The 10,403-nt window shown below is 53.2% G+C and overlaps 1 protein-coding gene across 1 annotated transcript; it reads right to left on the bottom strand.

The window, feature by feature from the left end:
• Positions 1 to 2,891: 2,891 nt before the first annotated feature.
• Positions 2,892 to 10,391, bottom strand: SET1 (histone methyltransferase set1; the record flags this gene model as incomplete). Its single annotated transcript, XM_036770048.1, has 10 exons — positions 2,892 to 2,968; positions 3,027 to 3,148; positions 3,198 to 4,708; positions 4,769 to 6,001; positions 6,072 to 7,544; positions 7,601 to 8,138; positions 8,479 to 9,296; positions 9,418 to 9,646; positions 9,713 to 10,233; positions 10,296 to 10,391. The coding sequence occupies 10 exons, from the start codon at positions 10,389 to 10,391 to the stop codon at positions 2,892 to 2,894; spliced, it is 6,618 nt and encodes a 2,205-aa protein (XP_036635893.1).
• Positions 10,392 to 10,403: the final 12 nt, after the last annotated feature.

The following is a 10,403-nucleotide window of genomic DNA, read 5'->3' as shown; positions in this document are numbered from 1 at the left end:
GCACGGACTCCCTTGGTCCATTGTGTCCGACCAGGGTCCGCAATTCGTCGCAGAGTTCACCCGAGAAGTCTACCGGATGCTCGGAATCAAGCTGGCTGCCTCCACTGCGTACCACCCTCAGTCCGACGGACAGACGGAACAGACCAACCAGGAACTCGAGTCCTATCTCCGGATCTTTGTCGGAGAGCGTCAGGACGACTGGGCTCGCCTCCTACCTATGGCGGAGTTTGCGTACAACAACCGGGTCCATGTGTCCACTTAGCAGTCACCCTTCCTCCTGGATACCGGCCGTCATCCTCGTCTCGGGTTCGAACCTCATCAGCCACCGTCTCGGATGGAGTCCGCAAACGAGTTCGTAGACCAGATGAAATCCGCAGTCGACGAGGCTCAGTCCGCATTGGTCAAGGCTCAGGACGACATGAAGCGCTACTGCGATCAGCGTTGGACTCCCGCTCCGGAGTACCAACCGGGTGACAAGGTCTGGCTGGACTCGTCGGACATCAACCTTGCCCGACCCTCCCGGAAACTCGGACACGCACAACTCGGTCCTTACAAGGTCGTCCGGAAGGTTGGCAAGGCAGCGTACCGGCTCCAGCTCCCTCCGGGCTTATCCTGTCTCCATCCCGTCTTCCCTGTGGTCAAACTCTTTCCCTTCGTTCCGGACCCCATCCCAGGTAGACGCCCTGTCGCTCCGCCCCCTCCGCAGCTTGTTGACGGAGAAGAAGAGCATGAGGTAGAAGAGGTCCGAAATAGCAGACGGTTCGGTCGGGTCCTGAAGTATCTGGTGCGCTGGCGAGGCTATGGTATTGAGCACGACTCCTGGGAGCCCGCGAGCAACCTCCAGCATGCTGCCCGGAAGGTCAAGGACTTCCATGATCGTCACCCGGACGCAGTATGTGTACTCCGGACGAGTCCGATGAATCCGACGACTGCTCTACCTCTCCGGATGACTCCTGCAGCACTGGACCAGTCCTGGGAGCGTTGGCGCAGTCGGAAGGCTCCGGGCTCCACGCAGTCGTACTTCGACATCTTCTCGCAGCAATCCGGAGTTTTGGGGTTGGTGAATTCATGGCGCGGCAGGCAGGAATCTCCGCGTCGGGTCGCCGCAACCTTGAAGGGGGGGTGATGTAAGGGGACACTCCTATTTTCTCCTATTCCCCTGTCCCTCTCCCTTCCTCCTTCGTTTCCTTTCTCCCTTCCTTCATCCCATGGACTATTATCTACATTCCCTTCATTCCCTTTCCTTCCCTCTCGCCCCCTTACCTTTCCACTTCCCTTCCGTCCACTCCCTTCGCATCCGAGCCCCGTCCGGTGACTCCGAAGTCTTCCCGCGCTTCGGACTCGCCTCGGACTCGCTCGGACGCCTCGGACTCGCTTGGACGCCTCGGACTCGCTCGGACACTTCGGACTCGCTCGGACTCGTAGATACACTTTGGGGCTCGTCTGGGCTACCTCTATCCTCCTTTCCCACTTCATTACTCCTTGTCCCCACTTCCCCAGGTTGCTGGCACGACTCCTGTACATTCCCCTTCCACTTCATTATCACATGCCCCCTTGTACCTTGTGATATTCGTTCGTACCTGTGGCTGGTGTACTGTACAGTTACCCTTCATTCCTCCCACGCTACTACAGTATATACTTCGCTTCCTAGCATGGAGAATCCCCATCCTGTTCTCTTTGGATTCTCCCTCTGCTAGGTGAGCAGCTCTCTCATGTATTGCAGTTAGTCTTATTCATCTCTTTGGATTCTCCCTCTGCTAGGCTTGCACTGTGCGGCCATCTTGAGGTTGCCCTTACAGAGTCCATGGGATGAAGGAAGGGAGAAAGGAACAAGGAGGGAGGGACAGGGACAGGGGAATAGGAGAAAACAGGAGTGTCCCCTTACACTGTTGCCACTATCCTCACAAACTCTTTGATCACCGGAAACATCTCAACCTCTTCTGCCTCCATTTCTGAAGTTACCAGCACTGGCACTAATGAGTTCAACACATTGCTGTGGTCTTGCCTTGCCTTGCCAATTGTGTTGTTGACACAATCACACCGGACTTCTCTGATAACAAGTATGCCCCCTTTGCTTGTTCAAACCTCTTCTGGTCATGTGCTATATCCAATTATTCTTCTTCCTGAGGCGGACGGAACACTCAGACAAGAATGATGTGAAAGGATCAAACATGGAAATTGATTTGTAGATGGAAGCACAGGAGGAAGAGGTAAGTAATAAGATATACCCTTTGTCTGTATATAAAAGGGAGACACTGATCATATGATCGTTATCTAGGAGTCAGGGGGTAAGAGAAAAAGGTGGCTAGAAATCCTTACACGGATTCTGACAATCTAGGCGGTACAGGGGTTACAGGGGTTCACGTGACTACGTAGATATTTCGCGCGTGCATGTATACTTTTTTCTTCGTGCGTTTGCTGGAGTCCCAGCCAAACGCAATATATCTACTTGCTCACTCGGAACTCGCGCGACCCTCACCGGCTTATTTCAACATCGTGTTGCGAAGTTCATGGTTGGCGTGAATTATCTTGTATGGTCCATCGAACCTAGGCCGTCTCGGTCTTCATATATGCCACCACCTTTCCATGATTTACTGAGTGATTTCTTATGCCCAGTGGTGTCATCGCGGGGCGCAGTAGTACCATCCTGACCAGCGTTCAAATCCTACATGTCGAGATCAGAACGAACACTTGCTAGCCTGAGATAAAGGATAAGTTACATGTTCCCTATTTATTACTTTGCACAGTGGTAGATGAAGAGGCAATGATGTGGATATCAATATTGAAAACAGTGAAACAATACATAAATGATGCTGCCGCAGAATGGTTTGTGTGGCCCAAAAGAGTGAGACAAACGAGCAGAACCAGGGAACAGTATGTCAATAATGTATCTAATTGAGATAACCGCGGCACTTGGCAGAACCACAGAGGCAGGGAATTTTGTCCTGCTCGATAGGGAAATGGTAATCTGTCCAGCCAAGCGTACTTTAGAGGGGAATAGCAATGACGAGCAACAGAATACACACCATAGGTGATTTCATCACCGAGTTCAATGTCTTGCTTTGCATAGATGACAATCTTCTTCTCTCCATTAATCGTGATGATCTTGGCCGTGCAGTTTGGATCACAAGAGTGGTTGATTAACCGCCTGGACCTGAGGTCAGTTTCAGTGTCGCAGGAGAAAATATAAGACTTACCCTAGATTCCCTTTCTTCGTGGCATCTACAACCAGATCTTCATCGATCCTGAACAGATAACTACTCCCGATCCCTTGACGCTCATACACCTTCTCCCTCTTATCCGCGACCTGAGCGCGAATAACTTCACCAACGTACTCTATCACCATCTCGCCCCTCGAAATCTTCTCCATAGCGTAGAGACCCCAGTCATGGATGGGCGACCTAGCGAAGCGGAGATGCTTTTTTCTGGTCTGCAGTTGGTTGAATTTGAAAGACAGCTCATTTGCCGTGGTCTCGCCCTTGGATAGCGCAATAGCCTGCTGAACTTGGTTAATTTCTTCTAGGCCTTGCGCTCTGCGACGAGCGTTAGCACGATTGGAACGCGAAGAAGTAACGTGCTTTGGTTGCGTGTCTTCCACCTGGGCAGTGGCTTCGGACGCCATGGTTCGTGCTTGATACTGGGAAACATATGCGGCCTTCTCTGCGTGGGAGATCTTGTAATAGCCTTCAGTACGTGCAGACCCCGTAACGTGGCGCCGGATCGGTGGTTGACCTTCTTCAGATGGTGGTTCCGTTGAGTCGACGGTAGGAGCTAGTGCAGACGGTGGCTCTCTCAATAGAACGAGTCGAGCGAAGTACTGGTCTTCATCATCTTCAAGGACGCCGTCGAGGGACAACGTTGGAGGTGGTAGTGGCTTGCGAACGGGGGAAGGGGATCGGGAGGGAGATAAAGAAGATTCTGGAGTGATGCGTAATTGGGTAACGCGAGGAGCCGAATAATCGAGGTTATTAGGAAGCACCACTTCATCGACGTCTGAATCGAGGATGGGAAGCTTCTTGTCTTTCTTCTTGGTGCCCTTCTTAACTTTGACACTTTGATCGACATCGGTCTTCTGCTTCTTTTTGGCAGGCTCCTCTGCTTCGACGGTCTCCGAGATCAGCCTCTTGAGCCCAACATCCGAAGTCAACGTAGGCGTCGGAGCAGCGTCATCCTCGTCTTCTGACTCTATGTCCGGAACCTCTGCTACTCTCCTCGACTTCTTGACCTCCTTCTTCTGCTTCTTCTGTGGTGGCTCAAGGTCGAGATCCATGGTGGCATCGTCATCAACGATATCAGGCAGAGGCACTTCCAATGGCTTCGGTTCCTCGGCTTTCTTTTGTTTCTTGAAAGACAGCCCTTTGAGTCCTTTCCTTTCCGTAGGACGAACCTCCGTAGCCGTTGGCCCAGCGGAACCCTTCGCCTTCTCTGACGCCATGAATTTTCGCAAGTCAATTGTTACCACACCCTCCCGGATATCCTTCTCCAGCACCCCGAACAACTCTTTCATTAGCAAAGCTTTGGTTTGATCAATTAGTTCGTCATCACTCCATCGTGTCTTGTCGTGGACGGCTATGGGAGCGGGAGCAGGGTGGACGGACACCGTGACCGAGTGATAAGAGATCGTCCGATTGTTCAGAACCATGGCTGCGCGTCGGGCGACATCTCCAGTCTCGAAGGAAACGTACCATCCTGTCCGATCTTTCAGCACCTGTAGCAGGGGATAGGCATCGGTACGTCGTCATTATTTGCACCATAAATGCTCACTGACCTGATCAACCTTGAACCCGCCGACGAACTCTCTCACATCACCATCGTTGATGGCAGAGGTCAATTGTGCGCCGCCCGAGATCTTGATATGATCCTTCCCGTTCTTCGCAAGCTCGTTCACTACGGCGATTCTTTCCTTCTCCGCATCTTCCTTGGTAGCGGCCGTTCCTCGTTTGCCCCCTCGAACAGGGGATGGAGTAGGTGAACGGGAGAGATCCATCGGGGAACCATAGTCGTACTGATGAATAGGCGATGCATACGTCCGTCCTTTGTCGCGCGTCCCATTTCTGCCTCTATCCCACTCGCGGTGAACGGGCGTTGAGGTAGATGAAGGCGTATAGGTTGATCCTTGGCGGGATAGGTCTCGCTCTCGCGATGGTTGCTGAGTGAACGATTTAGCAACCTCTTGTCGTGCCTTGAGGAGTGCCGCTGGAATCTTCTTGGAGAGAGATCGAGGTGGGGGGTCGTTGTCGGTGATACCGTTAGTGACTGGCTTGGGGGGCAAAGGATGATGCATAGGCGGGGCGCTGGGTTGACTGGATTGATTGGAGGGCGGTGGTAGATGTTGAGGCTGACTTGAAGAGTTAGCAGGATGCGTCGGACGCCTAGAGTCATGAGAAGTGCGCGAATGTGAGCCATGGTACGATTGTGAGTGATGTTGATGTCCAGGCCGCCGTTGATCGCGGCCATGACCCATCGGGGTTCCCGGATTTGGCGTCGAACCATGTCGAATACTGTCTCGTCCACTTCGCACACTATCCCTACCATCTCTGTCCCCTCTGCTATCCCTATCCATGCCCCTACTGTCTCTGCCTCTGTCTCTATCCACTCTGCCATCTCTATCTGATCCCTTGGCCTCCCTATCCTTCTGCTTCGCCCTCTTCTTCCTCTCTTCTAGCTCCTTCCTCACAGCAGCCAACTTAGACCCCTGCCCGTCAAGCACCACCCGAATCTCATCCCCGTTGTCCCCAGCCATGATCATCCCAGCCCCTCCGGATGTCGGCCTCCTCCCATTCTCCTTCTCTACGCACTTCTTCGCATCATCGTGCGTCGAGTACCGTAGGTACACGATGCCTAGCGCTCCTCCTGTCTCAGAGTCGATCTGGTTCTCGAAGGCAGTGATCGTGCCGTGGGCAGCGAAGTAGCGACGGATTTGGGCTTGCGAAGTGAGAGGGGAGATATTCGCCACAAGGACAGAAGTCGCCGGTGGAGGACCATACGAGTTCGCATCGTACTGCAATGTACGTCATAAAACACGGCGATCAGCAGGCATGAACAGCTGATGACAGGGATTAACAGCGCACCTCATAATGAACTTCATACAATTCTGTACGAAGTCTTGTGGATTTTTTGGCTGGTTGATGTTTTCGGGGGTCCCTCAGCACTAATTCATCTTCCCAAACTTGAGCCTTTGCGCCTGCCTCAGATTTCTCCTCAACATCACTCCCCTCCTTGCTGCGATCAGGCACCTCGCCGTCTACGTCCATTTCCGCCTCTTCTACTTCGCGTCGGAATATCTCACCTTCGAACCTCGTCAAAATATCCTTTCCCTTCCCTTTGCTCTTTATCCGCTCTTGAACTACTTCAGGTGGAGCATTCTTCCGTATGTTGTCGATGATGCTACGGTAACGGGAAGGATGGATGTCCACGGCTGGGTCGAAAAGAACTTTGAATGGTCGATGTGGGGGAAGCTCGGACTTTGCGGGAGGCCAAGGCAGGGGGGGTGGCAAAGAGTATAGTTGAGGGGAAGGTGATCTTGGAGGAGTTGGCTGTCGAACGGGACCAGGAGAGCGTGAAGGAGAACGTCTTCGTGGAGATTGCTGTCCATCCCATCGCGAACTACGTGGAGGATGTGAGGGGAACCGTGGGGAACGACGGTAAAGGTGCGTCTCCGAGGATGATGAATGATAATACTGAGGTGTCCGATCAGCCAGGGGAGGAGACGGCGGCGGCGGCGGATGGGAATCTGGTGGTGGTGGCGGCGGCGGCGGATCGAATGGTGGCGGAGGTGGAGGTGACTGAGGCGGCGGTGGAGGCGGAGGAGTGATTGAGGGCGGGGGCGTAGACGATGGGGGAGGCGGGGGAGAAGGTGGAGAAGGTGAAGGTGAAGGACTCGAGGCGAGAGTCAGTGTCCGCGCCTGCCCGTACAATGGCGTAGGGAGTTTGAAGGACACAAGCGGAGGTGGCGGCGGTTGAGTAGGAGGTGCTGAAGGAGGCGGTGGAGGCGCATGAGGTTCTGGTGGAGGAGGATGGCTGGGAGGCGGAGGTGGCGGACTTTTGTCACGTCGCGGTATTGAGATTGAGAACTTTGGCAAAGGGGGCGGGGGGCCTGCAGGAGGAGGTGGGGGTGATTCTGGTGGCAATGATTCTGGCGGAGGTGGTTGGCTTCCCGAAGGCCGAAACGTAGGGAAATCATTCTGCAAGCGAGCAAGAGGTGATCGAGCAAGAGTAATTAAGCTTGGAGGAGATGACTCGTCAGGTTGAGGCGGTAGCGGAGCTAGCAATGGAGGAGGAGGAGGCGGTGGTGGATCTGCAGGTTGAGGCGGTGGTGGATCTGCAGGTTGAGGCGGGGGCGGCGGAGGTGGTTCCGAAATAGGAGGTGGGGGCGGGGGTGGAGGGTCGTTTTTTGGCGGTGGAGGGTCATCTGGGTGAGGGCGTTGCAAGAAAGTACTTTTCGTATTGATAACCACCCTGTCCCTACTCGTACTCCCAACGAGCCTCCCTTCAGCGTGATCGTTCCATTCATTGGGCTGCTGCGACTGCTGAGACTGCCAGCTCTGCAAACAAGAGAAACTCAGTAAGGTGTAAAGGACGCGATAAAAAGACCACGTACCCCATTAACTTGCAGCGGGGCTGATTCCAGTTCTCTTGATTTGAGTCTGTGCCTATGCTGCAACGTGCTTGGCCCAGGACCACTTATGCCGGGTGCCGATGTCGAATTGTATCCGTTCGCATATTTAGATTTTCGAAACCCGGCTGGTGCGCTGGGAGCACCCCCATTTAAAAGACTTCGAGGACCTGTTGGAGGAGCAGCACCGATTCTGCTGGCCGTGAAGGAACTGGATGGGCCTTGGTGTTGGGATTGAGCAGCAGGCGCCGGTGCAACGGTCGGTGTTGAGGACGACGACGGCTGTGCTGATGGTCGCAGCGCGCGAGGACCACTTGGAGGAGGCCTGCCTGACATTCGTCGAGGCGCTGCGGCCGATGAAGAAGGGGTGAAGGAGAAAAAGAGTCGGGGGAGGTGGTGGACGAGAGAGGAAGAGAAAGCGCGTGACGAAACAAACCCACACAAAACCACAGGCTGCTGCTTGCCACAGTCGTTCTTCTTCCCAAGCCCGGCATCCACGACACCGACTTCCACAACAGCAGGTCTATTTAGCGACAAAATGATTTACAGTTCTTCAGACCTTATCGATGAACGCGGTGCATCTTCAGAAGCTCTCTAACGGCATTCCTTGGTGAATCTGCCGTGAAGGCTGGAAAACTAGCTACGGTGGAAGGAGGCCAGCGAATCCACGAAGGATAGCGTGGAACCACCAGGACGACGCCAAAAAGCTACGACTCCTACGCGACTGGGCTATCTACTAGGATCAGCGCGAATCACTGCTGTGACTCACTGATATTCCTGGATCAAGACTGACAAAATTTCAACGGTGAAAAAAAACGAATATTACGGAACCGCGAACTTCTACTCTACGAAAGTGCACTCACAACTCCATAATTGTAAGCTTCCCAAAACTAGACCCAATTGCGACCCTTCCCATAGCTTCATCATAGTCCAACGCAGTCCAGTCATTGTCTACATTCCTCGCAATCGTCGTAACTCTCACATACTCGGAACCTCGCCGAGCGCTGGCACCACCCGGCACAGCACTTCCATCTAACCCCGCATTATCACCCATAACATCTCGGGCTACGCTTTCAAGGGGCCCACTGAGGACAGCGGCGACAAGCCTTTCATCGCTCCAGGGCGTACTTTGAAGGGGGATCTCTTGCAGGTGTGTATCCGACGACACCAACCCGTGGGTTGCGCTATCACGCGGGTGGAGCCACATGGCCGTCCCATACTTCCCCAGCATAATATCCTGGCATCGAATGGGTCCACGTCTCGAGTCCGCTTGAGCTGTAAGAAGAGGCGGGAAAATATACGGCGACGTGGCACCCGGTACGGCGTTCCAGAACCCAGGCGCAGCGTCGTTTGTTGTTGGTGGGATAAAAGCCGGATTGGGTTCTAGCTTGTACAAATCCAAAGTACACACGTCGGAAGACCACGGATCGTGACTAGGTGTACGGCTGAGAATCATAATGGGTATGTTTCCCAGCGTGTTATTGGAGTGCTCGTTGAATTTTTGAGCTGGTAAGACCGCTGAGATGCCGTCGACCCAACCGAAGGTGTGATGACCGATAGATTGGGTTGGTTGGATAACGTCCGGGGCAAGTAGTTCTGGCCAGGGAAAGAGATGAAGCGACCGTGCCCGAACGACGAGTACGCTGTGGTACGCGAATACTACTTGCACGCAAGGATCGTGCTGAATCGATACGCACCCATAACGGACACATTAGCGAAGGTAGTGTCATCAATCATCCAGCGTATGATCGCAGACAATTCATCTCTACCAATTGTGTGGAGTAATATTGAATTCCACTCACAAGAAATACGCCTTGCTCCTGCTCGTGCTGTAACAATCCACTAAGGCCTGTACGCCGGTTGAATAGAACCGTCTGTGACGACTCGTCAGCAAATGCTATGATATGACCCCGCATCTCCATGGGTTCCAGTGTTGTGTCGATGGTCGATAACACTTTGAACTCTATGTCACTGCCAGCCGTCTCTATCCCCTCCAAAGTAAGAACGATGGTCTGGCGACGATTTTGCTGGCTAGAAAGCGCATATAAGAACTGCATTCAGTCTCATCATCTCCAGGAATGTTTATCAGCAACAAACCCTGCCATGAAAACCGAAAGCGCGACGACACCTTCGGACTTGACGTCTTTATTCAAAACGAACTTACTGAACAGAGCCCCTTTTGGCGACCATTTGGTGCATTCATGCGGTGCGACGGCATTTTGAGACTTCTTCCCTCCTGGTCCATCAATTCGCCAGAGAGATAATGTAGACCAGATGCCTTTAGAAACCGCCAGCATATACCGCTCTTTTCTTCCGTGCAGGAACCGTACCGCAGTGATCTCTGTGCTCGTAGACGCTTTAAAACTTCGTTCACGAGTCAAAGGGAAGGAATCGAATACAGCGGGTGATTGTGCACGGTACTGGGAGCCCAATGAGGATCGTGAGGTCCATCTTATGGAAAGACGATGCGCCAGCCGTGTGTATCGTTCGAGATCAAATTCGGTGAGGTCGTCGAGGGGTACGTCCGGGAAAGGATATCCTGGGCGCAATATATTGAACACGCATGCGTTGTACCACACGATGCGTAGCCTTGTTATCTTGTTGATTCGTTGGCAAGCCTGAAGAAATAATGGGGTGAGCTACGGAGAAGTACGGAATTTAGCGAGAGCAGACGGCAAACCTGTCGAACTGATAGCAAATCGGGTACGCCAAGGCGAGAGAAAATCAAAATGAGGATATCCTCGTCGATGGAATCAAGACAATGGGCCTCTGACATTGCTCGTTGTCA

Source organism: Pleurotus ostreatus (genome assembly GCF_014466165.1).
Source record: "Pleurotus ostreatus strain PC9 chromosome Unknown scaffold_1, whole genome shotgun sequence".
In the NCBI taxonomy this organism is placed as follows: Eukaryota; Fungi; Basidiomycota; class Agaricomycetes; order Agaricales; family Pleurotaceae; genus Pleurotus; species Pleurotus ostreatus.
This window is presented reverse-complemented; position numbering and strand designations above follow the sequence as displayed.